This window comes from Topomyia yanbarensis, chromosome 2 (genome assembly GCF_030247195.1).
Source record: "Topomyia yanbarensis strain Yona2022 chromosome 2, ASM3024719v1, whole genome shotgun sequence".
In the NCBI taxonomy this organism is placed as follows: Eukaryota; Metazoa; Arthropoda; class Insecta; order Diptera; family Culicidae; genus Topomyia; species Topomyia yanbarensis.
The window spans coordinates 431,851,618-431,873,310 of record NC_080671.1 but is presented as its reverse complement, the minus strand read 5'-3'; the positions used below and the strand labels follow the sequence as shown (position 1 = coordinate 431,873,310).

The 21,693-nt window shown below is 45.2% G+C and overlaps 2 protein-coding genes across 2 annotated transcripts; both read right to left on the bottom strand.

Annotated features, from left to right (window-relative positions):
• Positions 1 to 16,386: 16,386 nt before the first annotated feature.
• LOC131680997 (uncharacterized) lies at positions 16,387 to 16,866 on the bottom strand. Its single transcript, XM_058961705.1, has one exon. The coding sequence runs from the start codon at positions 16,864 to 16,866 to the stop codon at positions 16,387 to 16,389; it is 480 nt and encodes a 159-aa protein (XP_058817688.1).
• A 3,367-nt stretch (positions 16,867 to 20,233) lies between these two features.
• LOC131680996 (uncharacterized) lies at positions 20,234 to 21,028 on the bottom strand. Its single transcript, XM_058961704.1, has one exon. It carries the CDS (start codon positions 21,026 to 21,028, stop codon positions 20,234 to 20,236), a length of 795 nt encoding a protein of 264 aa, XP_058817687.1.
• Positions 21,029 to 21,693: the final 665 nt, after the last annotated feature.

Below are 21,693 nucleotides of genomic sequence, written 5' to 3'. Positions count from 1 at the left end.
TTCCCACTTCCTCTTCCTGCTCGGCGAGCAGCTGCTGTTGGGAAGGCGGACGGTTTCTTCCGACCGGCCGGGACTACAACGGCTGCGTTCTCCTGCTGGTGTCGTTGGCTGCTATCGCAGCGATCCTTGGCGGTTAGCTAGGGAGGTGAAGTTGGCTCCTTTGTTGGAACCTCCCTAGCGACGTTGGCGAACTATCGCCGAATCGACTTGCTAGCCGCAAGCGATCCCGGAAGTCACCGCAGTGCACTTCCCAGGGGGAACCTTTGTCCACCCTGCTTCGTTCTCCTTGACGATTAGCTGTAGAGGAGGGCTTGGCTCGCTCGACTTTACTGCCGTTACAGCGAGAACAGCCGATGTCACGGTTCCTTGTTGTTCAGCCGAGGAAGCGAATACACTTCTTCACAGTTAGCTTACCCCTGTTGGCAAACCGACACCGTAACTTTCACTGGTGCCCGAACGACGGGCCGGCACTTTTCGACGGTCTTAGCTTGCCGTCACACGTACGCACTGAAACGTTTTTCTAGTGGCGGAAAACTCCCGAAAAATTTATAAATGAAAGTCTGTCTATTGCCGTGGCTCGTCACTTTCTACGCGAATCTTTTTCGATGGTCGTCTTCTGCACTCCACCAAAACAAACACCAAAAAACGCACCACTGCATAGCTGTCATCGCTATGTTTAGCATAACCAGCACACTTATTGCAGCAAGAGGAGAGCGGTGGCCTAACTAAATCCTATGTTAAGTAGATACAAATGTTCAACAAAAATTACTACACCTATCTGAACTACCAAAATCGTTCACAAACAAAATTATAAATAAAATTTTACGTAAAAAGTTAACGATCATATGGTACTTTGGTGAGCATAATTGACGTAAACAATACACTACGGAGAGAGTACGCACAAATAGGTATATTTCCACCCAGTGCTAAATTGTTACCCTGACGGGTTACAGATTCGATTCTCAACCACACACATAGGGCTAGAGGGTTTTCTAAAGAGATTTTTCTAATCCGACAAAGAGGCGAATGAGCCTAAGGTTAAAACCTCTATGATCAAAATAAAATACATAGTAAAGATCTTGTGTACATTGCAGAGAATTAACTTACCCATTATCGAAGACTACATATTAAGAAGACTGACACCTCTTTCCTTTCCCCACAGAGAACAGACGTCCATCTTCTGCATTCAACTTGTGAGAAATCTCTAACGGTTTCGAAGGTAGTTGGGATATCCAAACCAGGTGCGCTACTGTCGTCATGTTTTTTGTGACTGAGTTCGACAGAACTGACAACGGTTATTCCTCTACCCAGTCAAACTAGTCCGGAACCGGTTCGGACTTCCAGCATGAATTCCAGCGCAAATGCATCAACCGATAGAGACGAAATCGGTTGTTTTCTTTGGGCAAGATTCCATACTGAATCAATTCAGGATTTCGAACCGGTTCCGGAATGGATTTGACGGATATTTGGGATAGGTTGGTATGGCGGCGCTAGTGTTTATCGTGTATTAATTCAAATGTTTACACACGTTTTTTTTTTAAATATTTTTGTTCGATCATGGGTGTCTGTTATCTGTGCTTTCCCCATACAAACTAGCGGCGACAGAGGTTACAGAGTCTCCATTGAAGGAAGGTAGGAAGCTCAATGTAAAAGTGTATATGTGTGTGTGCATCACTATGGGAAGTACTACCTTTACCCGCAGGTGGCGTTGCTGTTACTGTCTCCAGATTCAGAGCAGTGTTGCCAGTCTTGTTGATATGCATTACCTAAACTAGTTACGCCTTAGGCTGGATTTTCATGAACGATTACTTTACGCCTTTACATTCATGCCACCGGATGGTTATAAGAGGTCACTCAGGTGTGCCCCATGTATGACGGTGGGGCTCTTGGCCGTTGCTACTGAAATGGCGCTAGCTGCTTCTTAGAGGCAGGGTTGTACTCCGGCCTCGACACAATTAGCTTCGGCCGGGGGTACTCGGTAGTAGACCAAAGGCTAACCGCACCGCTTCATAGTATAGGGGCCCTAGGATGGCAAAAGGCAGATCAACTTGATCCTATAAACAAATCGGCTGCGAACTAGAGATCGTACGACTTTCAACGCTGTTCGACAGTTGCTTTTGGGCTGGCAGGCACAGATGGTGCGGACGACGCCTTCTGCTCTCGCAGTCTTTTTTCAGTCGCCAGAAGAATGCTATCATATTTACTTGCCGGTGGAAGGTGATCCCGAGAGCGACTGCTTCCTTTCGGAACAGACGTACGGGCGGATTGGTCGAGCGTTGGCTATGTGGTATGTGCCGTTGACGGCGGCTGGAGAGATTAGTCTCCCAAAGGCCAACACTATGATGTCGTCCACTTACACGAAGACGTAGACACCCCTGGATAGCGCGACGAAAAGCAAATTCATCCTCACTCAAAAGAGGATCACAGCCAGTACTGATGCTTGCGGTACCTCGACGATCTCGCAAAAATTCGTCGAATACTGTGCCCCCTGGCAGATCCAGAAGCGGCGGTTCGTTGAGAAGTTTTGGACGAAGGCGCTGAGCTTCCCTTGTCTACTCCATCGTCGGAGTTGTTGTAGGACGCCATCGCACCAAACGGTGTTATACGCTTTAGCCACATCGAGTATGACGATGTCAGCGTGGAGGTTTTCAGACCTTGCTTTATCCAACATTTCCCGAGAAAGCCTTGGTTGGCGTCTGTGCTTTCATCAAAGCGAATGTGAGTGGGTCGAGGTTTCCGTCTTCCAGCTACTGGGTCAGTTGCCGAGTGACTCTTCTGTGTCTTAGCGTCAGGGATGCCAACGGTACCGGCAAACTACATTTCTTTCGGTATATTTACATTTGTAGAAGCCGTATAGCTCGCTACAGCGACGCACCACTCCAGCTCTTGCCAGAGCGGTAGCCAAACCGAGTACATTTTTCCGTACAGCAGTAGAAAACATTTTTGCTTTGCTGCTGTACTCCGACTGCTCGGTGAGAGTGTGGCGTAGTAAAGTTTGCTCTCTCGCATTGTACACTTTTCTCTGCATAGTCAAAGAGAGAGGCCCGCACACGAAAGCGTTGATGCCGGTCGTGGTGTAAGCGAACCGCATTCATTGTCGTCGTTTATGATTAAAAATATTGAATAGAATAAAAATATTAAAATGTGTAAAATAAGGAAAGAGAAGCTGTACCGCTCGCGTCTGGTGGCTGTACTGGGGCAGTATTTTTTGTCATGTTACTGCTTTGCTTAAAGACTGCCGTACAGCGCTGGGCGTCCTGCACTAACGAACGACAGCAGCGTCGTATGAGAAATGAGCATGTAGGAAGAAAAATTACAGCCGCAGAAACGGTAGGCATTTTGCATCCTTCCTTAGGGGTGCATGACAGGCCAATTGGCCTGAAGTCGCTCTTGAAAACCGATGATTTCCTTGAGCAGTTACAGTGTTAACACTCCGTTGTACATAATATTCCAGAGCGTTGAACCGTGTATGGGGCCCTGAGGCGAGATGCATTATAGTAGAGGTGTTCACATTCGTCAAGTTTGAGTGTGTTGGTTTGTTGCTAGTGAAATTAATCATGGCGGCCCAGGACCGCGAAGCACATAATCAACCGACCAATCGAAATGAAGCTTGTAAGCACGTGGTAAAAATAAGTATGGCGTCCGGGATCGCAAAAGAGCAAATGTTTACATCACCAACCAATCAGAACGAAGTATGAGACCACGTGCTTCTGTTTTCTTCTTCATTCTTCTTGTTTGCTCGAAAAAAGTGACAGCTGATGCACACATAGAAAAAAAAAATGTGTACACCTGTATACACCTCGGCCCTGAGGTACGCCCGCCGTAACCCTAATCGACTTCTGTTCCATTTTCGTCTTGTAGACCAGTACTTGGTTCTGAAAATAACTTCTCAGAACTCTGCACCGGAACTCGCATTCTGTGCAACACTACGGCGATGGCCACCCAGTTGGCGCCGATGAGCGCGTTCTTCAAGTCGATCGTTACCACGGCGCAGTACCGATTAACCCTTCTCGTTTGCTTCAATGCTTTCTCCGCACTCGCGATGAGTGTGCGGATGGCATCCACCGTCGAGATCTCTTTCCGGAATCCGACCTGTTTCTGCGATAGTCCGTTCTCACGTTCAGCGTAGATCGTCAGTCTGTTGAGGATGACCCTTTTCAGAAGTTCACCAGTCGGCATATATGCCGATACGATACCGGATCTCCTGGTCGCTTCCCTGGCTTTGCAGAAACACCAGCTTCATAAATAACCGATTACTTATCACGAACCAGACAATAATGCAGATTGACAACCAGGAAAAACTTGTAGCCTCAGTAAGAAAGAAAGGACAACTAACAAACATTAATTTTACTTATTCATTGAGCGAAACATAATCTGTAGGAATTGGGGAAAAGGGATCGATGCGGCCGAACAGCAACTGATGCGGCACGTGCGACAGGATCATACTTGTGTGGGGAGAGAGATTGCGAGAGGGCATTAATACCTTAAGAGTTGCGACGGTACGACGGTCGTCGGAGAATAGAGCCATTAGCTATGCAGGTGTCGTTGACTCTACTCTTGGTGCTCGTGTACGGAGGGGAAAGTGTCGATGAGCGAGGACCAGGCTTAACCAGACCTCAACGGACTCAAGCCTCCGAAACGTTAACTTCCACCAATCGACGCACACGTGTGACTCGGCAATATCTTAAAGGGGCTCGCCGGACACCAGCACCACTCTACGTTATTGAATGGAGATGACGCCGCTGCGTGAGGATTCACCACGTGGTTATGAGGTCCGCTGACGACGGCTTGCTTAATGTCCTAACACTCCAATTGGTTCTTCTCACCGTTGTGGAGGAATTCCGCTTTGATCAGGACGGTTCATGTTTATTCCGAACGGTTGCTTGTTCCAGACGGATGGTGCAGGTTTCGGACGGACGGTGATCATTCCGGGCGGATAAACTTTAGGATCCTCTTCGGGATTGGATCTAAAGAGAAATCGGTCAGCTGGACGATCTTCCTTTATTATCTTCAGCTGATGGAACATATCCTTGAAATCGCCCCCACCCCCCGCCCCGCGATTCTCCACTCACGAAACCCGATAATTACTGCCACTAACGGTACGAGCAGATTCGGTCCCTTCAACAGCTTGCTATTGAGCGAAACACCATGCATCTCCGGCGCATCATCCCAAACCATACGCACCTTTCCCGGTATCTTCGGTTCCAGCACAACATTCATAGGCAAGTACCAAGCTTTCTCTGCCTCGGTATTCTCCAGCTCTTCCTATGTGGCCAAGTAAGCGTATCCCTTCTGCACATATACCTCGATTTCCATTCTCACATTCGTGTATAATTCCGGATTTTTCATTAACTTCCTCTTGAGCTGCAAATTTCTCCTCAGCGCCATCTGAATACTCTTCGGAAACCGCGGCTTGTTCTCCTTCCAGAGCAAACCGGTCTGGAACCGTTCTCCGATGCGCTCCGTTGTCCGCTCCATAATCTCTATCGCTCTTTTGTCTTCTGCAGATTCTTGAGCCGTTGCTATCACAGATTCCTCTACTGAGTAGTGGCTTTTCAGCAAAACCGTGGATGTTGCTTACACACAGCTTGACATCATATTCAGGGTAGGACTTATTGAGCAAATCACGAGTATCATTGCATTGTTGCGAAGCCAATAAAAAACGATGTAACAAAAGGTTACAGAAGATACCAGGAAACCTCGGATTGCTCGTCAAGGAATGGAGAACCTTGGAGCAAAAAGCGGATGTAACCGAAAAGGAATTGTCGATGGCCAAGAAGTCCCTGGAAAGAAGACAAACAGTGGCACCATCGAAAGTGAGGAAACTTATGAGACGAACCACAAACTCCAGGAAAACCTCGTTCCTCTCCAGGCCAAGAGCTTAACCAGGTGATGCAAGACCTGGAGGTTCCAAAAAAATACATGGAGGCTCCCGACACCGTAGTACGTGTAGCGAACGAAGCAACCACTAACGTGGGTAAAAACACCAAATGGGAAGACGTCGGCAACACAAAATGGAAAGCGAACAACAAGGTTAGGTCCGAAAAGCAACAGCTCTTCAAGGAACGAAACAAAGGAGAAGCACTCATAGTCAAAGCACAGAGAACAGACATATAAACAAGTTTTTCGGTAAAACCTGTGTAAACATTCGAATATAAATACGTTAAAAATCAGCATCGCACGCAATTTCGCATACGTGAATATCCATTGTAATCAACTTTGCACACAAGGCCCGTTTGCTGGAAGTCTACTGGCAGATCGTAGCGCCGACAAGCGGAAAGTTGCTACTTGCTGCTGTTATTAGAAAATGACAATTATTTTCCTTACACACATTGAAAACTTGACTTGTATGTCAGTTATCAGTGGTCAAAGCTAACGATGACTGGTACGTGATAGTATTGCGCGAAATGCGTACCGTTCAGACGTTAAGAAAATCAGGCGCACCCGCACCGGATAGATGATCCTGGAATTGAAAAAGGATCCGAAGTCAAACGGCTCTACTTATAAAGAGCTCATCGATAAATCAAATTTCGAAATGGTGTAGGTATGAGCCTTGTGCCCGGAGGTAACCATCCAATGTGAAGACCTGGATGAAATATCCTCGGAAGAAAAGCTGCGAAAGAACGGTGCGAGCTTAGAGAAGCTCAGATGTCGATCCGAATGAGGAAGGAACCTTTCGGCACGCAAGCGGCTTCGGTCGAAGTAACAAGGTACTAAAACAGGGAAGATCATAGTTGGCTGGTCGGTATATCCCCCGAGTGTCTCTCTGCGACCGGAAGTGCGCTTCAAGTGTCAAGAGTTCGGCCACCTGGCGAGAAACTGCAGTAGACCTGACAGGAGCAAATTATGCAGAAGGTACGGGGAAGACTGCCGATGTCTGATCCGTGCAAACGAAAAAGGTAACCACCACGTTACAGGAGGCCCCCAATATCCGGCCTTCAAACAGGCAACTGCAACGAAGACAGTGGAGGTAACGCATATCAACCTCAACCACTGCGACACAGCACAACACTTGCTGCGGCAAGCTGTAGCGGTGTCTAAATGCAATGTAGCTATCATCTCGGAGCCATGCCGTATCCCAACCAGTGATGGAAACTGGATATCAGATAACGCAAAATCAGAAGCGATTTGGACGATGGGAAGTTATCCATTTCAGGAAGTGGCTTGACGCGCAGATGAAGGCTTTGTAATCGCCAAAATCAATAGTCTTCTTCTGCAGCTGCTACGCATCTCCGTGGTGAACAATCGATTGACACACAGAAATGATCAATAAGCTGGCAGAATAGCTTGCCGATCGGCGACCAGTCGTTATAGCCGGCGATCTCAACGCTTAGACAGCAGAAAGGGGCAGACGCTTCATCAACTCAAGGAAATAGTCTTATCGAGGCCTCTGCAAAGCTAAACCTAGTTGTTGCAAACGACAACCAATACCTACCGCCGGGAAGGCCGAGAATCGATTATTGACGTTACTTTCCGCAGCCCCGGACTGGCAGAAAGTTTGAATTGAAGAGTGTGCGAGGAGCGACCACCAAGCGATTCGGTACACTATCGGAAGCAATGAGCAGTCGAAAGCGCGTGTGACCCAATCAAATAAGCGGAGGTGGAAAACAACGAACTTCGACTTCAGTGCACATGAAGTGTTAACGGCATTAGCAAGAGCGTGCGATGTAACCATGCCAAGAGAAGGTAAACCAAGGTACAGTTGCCGCTCAGCCGTCTGGTGAAACTAGGCGACTGCCGATCTACGTGCATGTTGCCAGCGGCCAAAGTACAAGGCGGCAAGGGCCGCACCTAACAAGAATATGAAGCTCAGTAAGAAAGCCTGCCTAGAGGAGCTTTACCGCAACGCCAATTCCAATCCGTGGGGCGACACCTATAGAGTTTCGTGGTAAAGATAAGAGGACCGGTAGTAACACCGAATAGGTGCCCGGAGAGGATGAGTCATCATAGAAGCGTTATTTAACTCGTCAGGCTTCACCGGAATGACCTCGACATCCTACCGGTTGGCTCGTGAGCAGGCTAGATCCACCACAGGGGATTAAACCGAGTAGACTGCGTCGAACAGCTAGCAGTTGGTCGTTGGGGCGCCAGTGAACCGGAAGCTACGCTCTACCCGAAACCGCTGGACAGACCTCAGCACCTACTTGCTAACCCGTTGAATAGCCTAGTTTTACGTTTGATTTAAGTAAGCAATATTTGTTCCGTTCGTTTTCGTGTGCATTCTGTTTATATAGTTTACGCAATTCGGGCAGCGAATGTAGGGAATTAAGGATCCTTTAAATATGTTCACTGTGATAAGGCTTTCTTTCATTCTAGTTTTAAGGTACATCGAAAATAGTTTTAAATATAAATTCTATCGCAGGCATCTAAATTGAAATTGATATCCTAGACCTCTCTACTAGCTAAGACATTTCGAATAAAAAATAAGTATTTAAATGAGAACTCACCACTACCCGGTATGTTTGCGCCTGTGCACCGACAGGTGGCCGTTTTCGGGTGTACGTTTTGTCGCATATTTCGCATTTGAAAGGCCGCACTCCTGTGTGCACTCGTGTGTGTACATCTAATTCAAGTTTTCTTACGAACCCTCGTCCACAGACGGTACACTTATGTGGACGTTCATTGGTATGTCCTCGCTGCCAATGGGTCTTCAAGTCACATTGGAGAAAGAATTTCTTACCACAGATAGCACATTCGTGCGGTTTTTCATCCGTATGTATACGTCTGTGAAAGTGCAGACCAATACGACGAGAAAATCCTTTGCCACAAATGTCACACGATAGCGGTCGTTCACTGGCGTGGGTGCGTTTGTGGTTCACCAATTGCCAGTTTTGGATGAACGCTTTGTCACAAATATCACATTTGTAGGGTCGGTCGCTGCTATGCTCAAGTTTGTGGTCCAAAAGATATCTTCTAGCTAGGTACGTTTTGCCACATACATCACACTTATGAGGTCGTTCTCCGCTATGCTGTTTTTTGTGCTCAATCAATCGTTTATTTTCATAAAAAGCCTTTCCACAGGTATCACATTTGAAGTTGTAGCCGGCATGTTTAAGTTTGTGACTGATTAGATTACTACTTCGAGTGTATTTATTGCCACATATATCGCACTCGTGCGACGGCTTACGCGTATGGGAGCGTGTGTGAGCGGTAAAATCTTTCTTTGTTAAGTATAGCCGTCCGCAGATTTCACATTTCATGGCAACTTTGCTGGCGGATTGCGATGGCTGATCATTAACTGTAGCGTCAGTGCTTGGTTCCAAAGTGTGTTCCATGGTCGTTGGAATCATGAATCTGAAAATTATAGATCAATGCTAAGATTATTTCAACGAATGAAAGTAGAAGTAATTAAACTATCAGGCTATCGTTCTCAATGAAAAAATGACACACACACAAGAAAGTAAAATTTCTTTGGTACCATTTTGAGATGTACGATCCCATTGGCCTCGCAAAACTCTGCAAAGGTGTCACTGGTGATCTGCGGGCCGTTGCCCGCCACCAAAACTTCCGGCATCCAAAATTTTTCGAAGATTTTGCCAGAGGCGACGCGTCGGTACGTTCAACCTGTTCATTGAACAGGTAAGCAAAATCTGACGACCCGAATTTTCAGTTAAAATAAATAAACAGCAGCAGCATGCAAATTAATTTAAATGAAAGTAACAATCTTCAAACCTTGAAGCTCAACAATTTGATCCGAACGATAATCCAACCTAGCATACCGAGCGGGTAAATTTCAAAAAAATTCTGTCTTCCCATGACCGGTTCAACCTCAAACATGCACGCATCTCGTACTCTCACCGCACGCTCTGAATAGAGCAGCTGCATGAGCGACGGCTGTAACTGCAGCGTGAGTGTCATGAGCGCCGGCTTTTTGTATTTCCTTTTGCACCGGTTCAATTTTAATATTGAACAAATACATTGGTGCGATATCCATATGGGGGTCAGAGTTGTGTGCAAACGAGAGCGATTTATAATTTTTGAGCGCGTGTCGCCGTACGTTCATAGCAGTCGGTCGAACGCTTGTTTTTTGGTAGCCTGAACAAATGTTGCTGTACTTGGGGCATATTGGTTTTAGGCGCGTATGTATTCCGTTGGTTCAACGATAATAATGAACCGTCTACTTTTGCTTCAAAGAAATTTTTACTCTTTGCATTAACATGTTGATAACTTGTCTACTGAGAGTGTAAAATGGACATAAATTCAAATCAGGGGTTGTTCGAATGATTTCCCGTTCTATTGTAATAATAAACGAGTTGATGTTGAACATCTCATGCCTACGATATTTTACGAGAAAAATATTTTTTCTGGATTCAATGAATTGCATGAGGCACATTCAAATTTCTATCCCATTTGAAAGAATTGAGAGCTGACTATAAACCGCTAAACAAGTCTTTCAATCATTGTTATACAGAACGACGATTATTTATTGGTGTGTAGAATATAAGAGTCTACATTTCAAGTTAATTCATATCATGCTATGATTTATAAGTATTCAATGACAGAGTTACAAATAATCGAAGTCATTGAATAAAAATTGATCATATTGAATCGCTGTCATTTTCAATATTCAGGGACGCACCGTAAACCGCAAACGAACAAACATTTAGTGCAGGTTTTCATTCGTCTTTGATTATTGCACGAAGTGAACGTGCAGCAACGAATCAAACGTGTCAAAGTAGTTCGTGGCACAATGTAAGCAATGATAATTATTATTTTACAGGCTTTACTAACATTTGAAATCATTTACCTATATAATAAGTGAATTGAATACTATTGTACGATATCCAACTGAATGAAAAACACGGATTTTTGAATGAATATTTTTTCTATTCATTACGAGTCACATCAGGTTCATTTTCAGCCGTCCAAAAAAAGCTTCGATTATTTTAACTCTGTTCAATGATTTTTTATACATGATTGTTTTGCTTAAATTTCAGTTCGAAAATCTTTTTAAATTCTTCGCATCTCGCATATGTTACTTTTTACTCTTTTAAGCATTCTACCAGACCAGATTATTTAACAATTTACCGGTGGATTTTGACAAAAATTTGTTTTGCACAGCTCTTGCGAACAGAAAAACCCGTCGACTAACATCTTTCATTGGTCCTATGATGTTGGATGGATTCGACGATTTTGTCGGACGTCGAATCCACCCGAGTAACGTCAGAAGAGATAATCGAAAAATAATCAGCTGATCTAAAAACGTCCCATGGAGTCGAATTAGTTTTAGAGATGACTGTGACGTTTTGAGGGCCTTTATGGTATATTGAACAGGTTGACGGTGGAACCACGCGTCGCCTCTGGATTTTGCGAAGACTCGAAATGGTATCAGTGGTAATGCGTTTGGTCGAAATGATTTCCGATCACTTGGAGAATGATTCCACAGCTAGTACGAAGTAGGTATCGTTAATAGTACCAGCAAAAACCGCGTGTACTCGCTGCCAAGGCGTCTCAGGTGTCGGCCACGATTCAAGCTTCGTTTATGGGTCGGCCTTCGCACATTCTTGACAAGCGCGCACAAGGACTGTGATTTGATTATCGATGTTTGACCAATAAACATAATTGCGTGCTAATGATCGCATAGGATCGATACCAGGATGCCCTCTGTGTAGTTGCTCAAGGACTTTCTGCTGTAGTTCACCGCACATCGAAAAAAAAATTGCGCCAAGTGCAGCGAATCCCGACGAGCAAATAGCTGCTGGAACTCTGGTGTTCCGGAGAGCTTTTGCGACACTTGGCCATTCATTATGTACGAGCTCCGCGACTTTCTGCAACGTATGGTCCTTGCTGGTCTCAGAGGATATCGGCTTAAACGACACAGGGAGACGCTCGATGGACTGGCAGACAACGCTGCAGATAACTGTTTCCATCTCTGTCGATGCAATAGTGTTTTCCTCATCGGGTGTAACATGCGAGTTAATTAACAGCGAAATAATATCTGCATGCCAGAAATGATCAGAGGAAATGTACTCGATACGGAAGTCGTACAGAAACATGGTTAGGGCCCAGCGTTGGAGGGGGTTTGCTGTATATGGCGGAATACCACGCTTTGAACCGAAAATCGCTAACAACGGCTTGTGATCGATCTGAAGTACGAAATGCTTTCCGTCGATCATTCTGTCGAATTTGGGACCGCGTGCACCAGACCCAGGGCGTCGTTCTCGATCTGGCTATAGCGGGCTGGAGTTAAACCACAGACTAACAGACATAACACTATGAGGGAATTTCCTCGAAAAACATCGATCCGACAATTTTCCCAGAACACTAGCTCCACATTTTATTCACAGTCCCAAACACTCATTTACTGGTGGGTTACCCCTCAGGTTTGGGAACAATTTTTCACTAGTGGCCTATCCCCCATATGCTTGTTCATATGTCAGTGGCGCCATAATTTCAAATGTGGCCACAGTCCAAACTACAAATATATTTAAAATGACCGTTAAAGCGGGCGAAGCTTTGTTTTTGAGTGTTATGTCTGTTAGTCTGTGGTTAAACTTCGGGATGCATGATATATTGCTTCCTCTGATCCGTTTGGAAACTGGTGTCGCGGGCGCTAATTCCCACGTTTGAAGCATCTGCAGATACAACTATCTCAAGGCGAGGATTATAGTACGTCAGCATGAACGGTGACTGGAGGATTTCCTTAACGCGATCGCTGGCAACCCTCAAACCATTGGAAACTGTAACTTTCCTTGAGCAATTCATTCAGCGGTTGGCGAAGTGTGCGCATTTCTCGAATATATTTCCCACAATAGTTAATCGCACCCAAGTACGATCGAAGCGTGGGAACATCATGAGGATGAGGCATGTTGACGATAACCTCAACCTTGTCTGGGTCGGGGCGGATACCATCCGTATCAAGAAGCTGGCCCAGGTACTTCACGTGAAGCATAAAGAAACGACACTTCTCGAACTTGACGATGAATCCGTACTCTTTTAGTCGCTGCAAAACGCGATATAGATTCTGCTTATGCTCCTCGGCGGTACGGTACGGTTCGAAGGTGTACATGATAGTCCACACAACATGGCATCCATGATTTGTTGGAAAGCGCTAGATACGCTCTTGATCCCAGAGGAAAGCCGGTTGCAACGATAGAGTCCCTTGTGGGTGTTGATCGTGATAAGCTTCCTATTTTCTTCGTCGACCTCGACTTGAAGGTATACATTAGACAGGTCGATGTGGCTAAACATCATACAATTTGCCATCCAGTTGAAAATGTGTTCCGGGAGTGGAAGTGGATAGCTGTTTGATTCGAGCGCAGTATTCAATCCAGTAGAAAAGTTTGCGCAAATACGCCATCACGATGGGTGCTACCCAATCCGCATAAGTGAACGTGACTGGAGTGATGAAACCCAAATCTTCCAGTCTTCGTCTTCGACAATGGCTTCCATGTTGTATGAAACTGGTCGCTTCGGTTTAAATACAGGCTGAGCGTTCAGCTTGAGAGTGAGTTGCACTAGTCACTAGTTGGTAAACACATTGGAGAACTTTGCTTTTAATTTTACTATCTGCTGATCAGGCTGTTGGTACGATGAAAATGGTACGTCCCAGAGCCCAAACTCAACCATCAGGTCGGAGCTCAAAGCATTCAGAGAAAGATCAGCACAACAATTATAACACTTACCTATCTGCTGAGTTCATCAGATAGTGTACGTTGCTCGGAACATGGCTTCTATGTCCATTCTGTCTCCTGAATGTGCATGCACTTGACAATCTGGTGGAGATATCTTTGAGGTCCGACATTGATCCAGTTTTGTCGGGATATGATGGTTATGTCTGAGTCAGAGTCCAGCTGCAGTTCAACTGGTACTCCGTCAATCACTGTCTCCACATAGCGCCGGTCGCGCTTCAAATTGCTAGCGGTAAAAATCTTGATTGCGTGGTTTGTTTTGCTGCTTCCCATTGAATGACGTGATTTTGACACGAAACAAGAACTGTACTTCCTCAGAAAGCAGACGCATTCGTATGTCCGCGTCTTCAGATGATCTCAAGCCGCACACAAAGATTAATCATTTGAACTGGTCCTCCTTCAGCTCTTGTAGCTTGAAATCGACACAAGCTCGGTTCACTTTGCAGGATGATTGTGATGGAATCATCGTTCTCTTCTTTTGCCGTCTGAAGGCACTGGTGGCGGCGATGAAAAGTGGAAACCGGACTACCGAAAATTGTTCTTAATTTAGCAACCGTTTGCTCAAATGTGTACTCCTTTGAGAGATTAGGAAGAATGAATGAACTGTACCTTTCATGTGCAGTAGGGTTGAGTTTTCGATGCAGCAGTCGTATCTTAGCGTGTCGTCGTCCAGCCGAGTTGCGTCTTTTTCGAAAAGGTCTGCATATCTGGAGAACCAGGCGTCGAAATAACATCGCGTCTCTGGGTCGTAAGCGAATTCGGTAATATTACTCACTAAAGAATCAAAAACTAGGATCAGATCACTTGTGATGCATTTTTAAAAATCAGCCAAATTAAATGCATTTCTTTCCATCAAAATAGAAATTCGGAATGCATTTTGCGTAGCGTGCAATGTATGTTGCGTTGCGTGTAAGACGTCAAAACCCTACAAAAAAAAAAACAGCCCTACATTCAACAAAACCAGAGATGCCAGTTTTGCAGACAAGTCTGCAAATTCGCAGACTTTTAATTTAAGCTGCAGAGTTTTTCGATGACGCAGATTTTTTAGTTTGGTTGCAGATATTTGCAGATTTTTTAGTTTGGTTGCAGATATTTACAGATTTTTGAATATAAAGGCTTTTGGTTACACTAGCTTTCCTGATATTTTTTGTTCTTCCCAGGCTTTTAAAATTATTATTGCAGATATTTGAAAAAAGTACCTGGCATCTCTGAACAAAACATCGAACAAAGTGGATCAGCGTAGGACGATTGTTAAGTAATCTTTTCTGCGAGGGAGTGCAAAGTTGATGCAACAATGGAAATTAAATGCATTTTTTCTAAGTTATACATTCCTAGAGCGATCTGCCCCTAGATCAAGAACCAGCTCGTTCCAACTTGTGCTCTGGACTCACTAAGCGGGAAAAGTTCCATTCTATGGATCATGTGATGAAATGCTGCCATTTTATGTTGGTGAGAATGGTTTCATGTGCTGGGTATTTGTAGGTTTTCTGTAGATTTCGAATTCCAAAGTGTTTATTTCTCTTATAACAAGAACGTCTAAAAACGGGAGCTTTCGTTGTTGTTCATGTTCACATTTGAAACGAATATCCCTGTGAATGTTGTTGATAGATTCTATTAGTTCTGGTGGTTTTTCACGTTTGATGATCCTGAATATATCGTCGACGTTCCTCCACCAACATTCTGGCAGCAGATGTTTTTCGTCCAATCTTTTCTCAAAATTCGCCATGAAGAGTTCGCATAAAAACGGTGACAGTGGGTTCCCCATTCGGTGCTCCTTTTGTTTGTTTGTAGATGTCTCTAAACTTGAAATAGTTCTCCTCCAGGCACAGCCGCGTTAGTTTCAGGTAGCACCGTACTTTGTTCTTCCATCCGTTGTCGCTGCTTTGTTGAAGTAATCATTCTTCCAGAAGATTAATGGACTCTTTTACTGGAACGATTGGAAATAATGCTACGACATCGAAGGAAACCATAATTTCGTCGTCTCTGATTGATGCTCCTAGAACTGGTTCGCATTGCTTGCGCTAGTTGGACTATTTTCCAACTAAAAAGCTTCTGAACGCCAAAATCCCATGTCAAATTTGCTTTGACAATCTACCTGGTAGTAATTAGAGATGTGACAGAAACATTTACACTACTAATGTCCCCGAGAAGTTTAGGACATTTGTCAATCGGTCCAACTAGAGCATCAAATTCGTTAGTTGGACAGAGGCTGTGGTCCAACCTGCGAATCAAGACAATGTTCACATTTGTTATCATGGCAATTTATGTGTTTTGTATCGAAGGAGGAGGGACGAACCTGGATCGAAAACCGATTTCCAAACGACCGTAATTACCCGCGAGTACCCTTTGCGAATATCAATTTCGAAGCTGTATAAAAACGCGACCGAACGTTACTGTACCCACTCATTTTATTACATGTTTGTTCAAATAAAAATGTTCACATGAAATTATTGTCTTCCGGTAAACGACATTGTATGGGAAAAATATAGACAGGTTATACGCCAAGGGGTCGACGTATCGATGATCACCAACATCCACCCTGCCTTGAGGCAACGGCTGAATCAGGAAACGGACAAAGCTTCTGGAGTGAGCGCTGATACTCCGATTTGCCTCTACGAAGAGTGACGTTGCGTACTAGTCCTTGTTTATCCGGATGAACTGCTACAATGCGCGCTAGCTCCCAAACTGATTGTGGGCTACTATCGTTCTTCACTAGTACCAATTTCCCAGACTTCAAGTTGTCCGGCTTCATTTTCTACTTTCCTCTTGGCTGCAACGTGGCAATGTACTCATCACGCCAACGTTTCCAAAACTCCTCCATATGGTCTGGTTCAGGCAGTAGATTAAGCGGTTTCCCAACTAAAAAATGTCCCGGTGTAAGCGCTTCGAGGCTTTTGGGGCATGAAGAGATAGGACAGAGGGGTCTCGAATTGAGACAAGCCTCCACTTGACACAATACCGTCGACAACTCCTCATACGTAAGATTCTCATTGCCTACTATCGGTCGAATCAACTTCTTGGCGCTTTTAACTGCCGCTTCCCATATGCCACCTTGATGTGGACTTGCGGGTGGAATGAATCGCCAACGAATTCCGAGATTTACGAAGAAATGCTTCTTTTGCTTAACATGTTTGGTAACAACGTCATAGATTTCTTGCAGCTGTCGATCGGCACCTACCTGATTCGTGCTTTTATCGGACCATACTTCGCTACAATATCCACGACGTGCGATCATTCTCTTGAAGGCTCCCAAAAAGATATCAGTGGTTAGATCTCTTGCAACTTCCAAGTGGATAGCCTTACTTGAAAGGCAAACAAAAACGACAATATATCCCTTCATACACCGTGCTCCTCACGTGTTGCTGCAACGTACCATTATTGAACCAGCATAATCCACCCCAACGTGAGCGAATGGGCGACATGCTGTCACTCGAGCCGCTGGTAAACTTCCCATCAACTGTTTTGCTGTCAGCGCCTTGCGACGACAACACATCATACACCGTTGAATTACCTGTTTAATAATCCTTTGGCAACCCCGAATCCAATAACGCTGGTTGATTGTTGCTGTCATTAAAGTTGACCCGGCGCAGAGATGCCAGATTTGCAGACATGTCTGCAAATTCACAGGCTTTTAATTTTAGCTGCAGATTTTTTCGTTGGCGCAGATATTTGCAAATTTTTTTAGTTTGATTGCAGATATTTACAGATTTTTGAATATAAAGGCTTTTGGTTACACTAGCTTTCCTGACATTTTTTGTTCTTCCCAGACTTTTAAAATTATTATTGCAGACATTTGAAAAAAGTATCTGGCATCTCTGACCCGGCGTGGCAATTGTTAACATGAATTTCCTCCAACAGTAGTTTTGTGAAGCGACGATTTACGTCGAATTTATACAGCGAGTGTTGCAACCGGCCACCGACTCGAAGCGTGCCGGCACTATCCAGAAACGGATACAGGCTTGCTTGCTAGACTTGACGGGAACGCTATCCCCACGAGCTAGCGCTTTAATTTCACCTTCATAGGATTCTTGCTGCGCCAGTCGGACGAACTGCATTCGAGCCTGATTTAGCTCCGATTGTAAAATTGAACCGGAGATCTTGTTGTTGCCGTTAATTGAACATACCATATTATAAACGAATCTCATAACGCGAGCGAGCTGCCAACATGCCGCGTTGAGATCGGATCGTTGCTCCAGGATTTGCTTCTCAATTATGTTTCTTGTTATTGGAAAGCTAACGGTAATGTTTAAAGAGTGATAGCACTTACGTACCTCCAGTGTCCCTTCATCGTGTCTGATACGTCTCGACTCCATGTGAGGGAATCTTCATATAGCCAAGCAGGCCCTGTCTACCAAAACGGATAATTGATAAGCTCTAGCGGGGATATGCCTCGAGAAGCACAATCCGCTGGATTTTCCTTTGATGTGACGTGTGCCCAGTGCCTTCTAGGTAATATGTCTAGGATTGAAGATGTTCTATTTGCTATATTACGAGGGTGAGCGGATAACCACTGCAATACAATCGTAGAATCTGTCCAAACATACTGTTCGATCTGGAATCTCTAATGGTTCTGCAACCTTTCTAATGAGTTTCGCCAACAGTTCAGCTGCATTGAGCTCTAGACGTGATATGGAGATTTGTCGCACGGGAGCAACCTTCGTTTTCGCTGCTACTAAGGTGACATGAACTTCGCCGTTGTTGTCCGTTGACCTAAGGTATACCACAGCTGCGAATGCCTCCTCAGAAGCGTCTGAAAAACCGTGCAGCTGAATGCGGCCGTTGTAGCTGGGTGCCCATCTGGCTATCTTGATTTGTTCAAGCTGATGCAGGTTTTCCTTCACTTCGCTCCACGCCTCTCCAATTGTGGGAGGTAGCGCGTCATGCCAGTTGATATCGTAGAGCCAACATTTCTGGTAGAGAATTTTGAGTCGTATAATCACTGGTGCAAACCATCCGAAAGGATCAAATAGTTTCGCTGAATCCGACAAGAGTTGGTGTTTCGTGTTTGGCCCATCGGTTGACATGGTTACCTTGAACGTGAACACATCTTCCCTCGGAACCCAATGCGTTCAAAGTGCCTTCACGGCGTTCCGTTCATCAGGAAATTGGATCGATATCGAGCTGTTGATTGTGTCTGATAGACTCCAGCACTTCACCAGATTTCAAGCTCCATTTGCGAAGCGTAAACCCAACTTCACCGAGAATTTCATTTATCTGCCTAATAAGCTGTTTTGCCTCATCCACCGAATCTGCACTTGATGTTAAGTCGTCGACGTAGGTGTGCTTTATGATCCGCTCTACTGCTTCTGGATATTTCGGCTCGAAAGTCTCAGCCGCCCTGTGCAGTGCAGCCATCGCTAGGAATCCGGAGTTCTTTAGTCAGTAGGTAACGGTAAAAAGACGAAAATGTTGAATGGGCTTATCAGGTGAATCTCGCCATACGATACGCATGTAATCGGTGTCGTCACGATGTACCAATACCTGACGATACATTTTTTCGATGTCCGCTATGGATACAATCGGATAGGTTCTGAATCGCAGTAGTACTTCGGACAGATCTGCGTTGATGTTTGGGGTACCTAATAGTATATCGTTGCGTGATGCTCCGGTCGTTGTTGCAGACGAGCCATCAAACACCACCCGGAGTTTGGAAGTGGTACTGTCTTCCTTGATGACGCCGTGGTGCGGAAAGTAATACGACTTTGACCAATCCACGTCATCATGTGACCTAATTTCTTGGTACTCCCGCATGAACGATATATAGCGTTGCTTGAAATTATTGTCACTGTCGAATCTGCCTTCGATGCATCTCAATCGCCTAGTAGCGGCAACTAGAGAGTTTCCAAGTTTGAGCTACGAATCATCCATTGGTAAACGAACGATGAAGCGACCTTCGTGCGAGCGTGTTAAGGTGGAGTTAAACAGTTCCATCATCGTAAGTTCATCCTTGGTGCGTTGCTTTAGACTGTGTAACTCCTGATCTTCCCAAAATAAGCGCAGAGTCCGATCAATATCAACCTCCTGCTGCAAATTGATGACCGAATGATAGGTATGAGCACATTCTTGTTTTGAGATTTTTCCTGTGACCATCCATCCGAAGACGGAACGCTGTGCCATAGGATTTCCGTTGTGATCCTTGATCTGTCCTGATTGCAGTATTGACAGGAACATGTCGGTTCCAGGAATGATGTCCGTTGATGCAGGTTTATTGAACTGCGGGTCGGCCAATTGTAGACCTTCCAAATAAGGCATGTTAGATACGCTGGAACGCTGACACGGCAAAGTTGCCGTCAGCTTCCCCAATACGTAGGCTTGAGCAATTACCTTTGTTGCATTTTCGAAACGTGATGAGATCACCAGTGTACCCTCACCGGCGGTTTTGCCGACGACTTCTGCGCTGATGCCAGTCACTACCAGTGAAGCGTTGCTGCGTCTCAACCCAAGACGCCTGACGCACGCTTATGTAATGAGCGATACCTGTGAACCACAGTCCTCGAGAATTCGTACATCGTCGCTCCCTTCCACTCGTCCCACCGCTGTAAGCAGCAGTGTAAATTCATATTTATCTCCCACCGTCTGCGCTGCGTTCACGTTCGCTGATGCTACTGCTGGTAGTGTACCAGTATCCCGATTGGGTTGATGCTGTTCTGGTTCCTTTCCGCCTTTTTTACATCCTGTGTGCACAACAAGGTGTGATGACGTTGCTTGCAATCAGTAGAGCGACAAACAGACTTTGACTGGCACCTCTTTGCTATGTGGGAGGAGCGCAAACAGTTGAAGCACAGTCTTGATGTTTGTGCTAACTCTCTGCGGGCTGATACATCCATTTGTTTGAACCGGTCACAGTGATAGATTGGATGATCCTTCGAACATTTAGCGCACGTTGGTGATGAATCACTGGTGAGGAAGGATTGCACCTTTTCACCACCGTGTGCCTTAGGGTATTCCTTTTTTACGACGTCTCCTTGGCTAGTCGGCTTCGTGAAGGCTGTGCACGTCTCGAGCGCATCGCAGCGCTTCTGCAGGAACTCCAAGAAGTCTGTGAACGTTGGGTTATCGACATCAATTATCTTCTGTGCCCACAAAGACCGAGTTTCCTTGTCAACTTTCTCTAGCAATAAGTGAATAAGCCACGGATCTCTCGATTCGAATTCGTTTCCAAGAGCCTTGAGCTGTCGTATCACATCGTCGGAGGTGGCCACCAGCTTTTTTAATCCGAGTGCAGTTGACGTTGATGGTTGATCGATGAACTCTCGAACCAGAGCAAACACCGTATACTTCTTCTTATTATAATGTGCTTCCAATGTTTCCCAGGCTTCCTTATAATTGGCGTCACTAGGAAACGAACTGACCATTTTTTTCGCCTCGCTATCCAAGTAGGACAACAGATACTGCATTTTGGGCGAGTCATTTAAATCCGTTCTGCTGTGGATCGTGCTCACGAACAAATTCTTGAATGAGTGCCAATTCTTCCGTTCACCCTTGAACACCGGAATGTTTAGCTAAGGAAGCTTCACGTTCAGAGGGTTGTTATGATTAGACACTTGGCGCTCTGATCGCATCCCGTAGGTTATTGACCAATTCTCCAGTTCCGACACTGAAGTTGGATATTCGATCTTGTTTCTCATCCAGATATGCTGTGTAGAGACCCTTTATCTGGAAGTAAACTTCATCAAACTGCAGCCGGTAATTGAAAACCGATGCAACATCTTCCAAATTTGTGGTGCATTCTTCGATCGTCGTCTGTATCCTGTCGAAGTTTCCAGCAAGTTCTACGAGCTTGTTCCGCCGCTCGTTCACCTCGTTGAATGATGGATTCTGGGTGCTAAGCGATTCTGCGACGGACAACTCCCATTTTGCTTTTGCAAAAACAACCTCCCTCTTCGCCCACAACTTCTCCAGCTCACTTTTCTCCAGTACAACCGGACGCGAAGGACCAATGTTTCGTATCGAAGGAAGAGGGACGAACCTGGACCGAAAACCGATTTCCAAACGACCGTAATTAACCGCGAGTACCCTTTGCGAATATCAATTTCGAAACTGTATAAAGACGCGACCGAAC

Coding starts and splice junctions, on each gene's coding strand:
- LOC131680996 (XM_058961704.1), bottom strand. CDS start 21,028: ATGCAGTATCTGTTGTCCTACTTGGATAGCGAGGCGAAAAAAATGGTC.
- LOC131680997 (XM_058961705.1), bottom strand. CDS start 16,866: ATGATCGCACGTCGTGGATATTGTAGCGAAGTATGGTCCGATAAAAGC.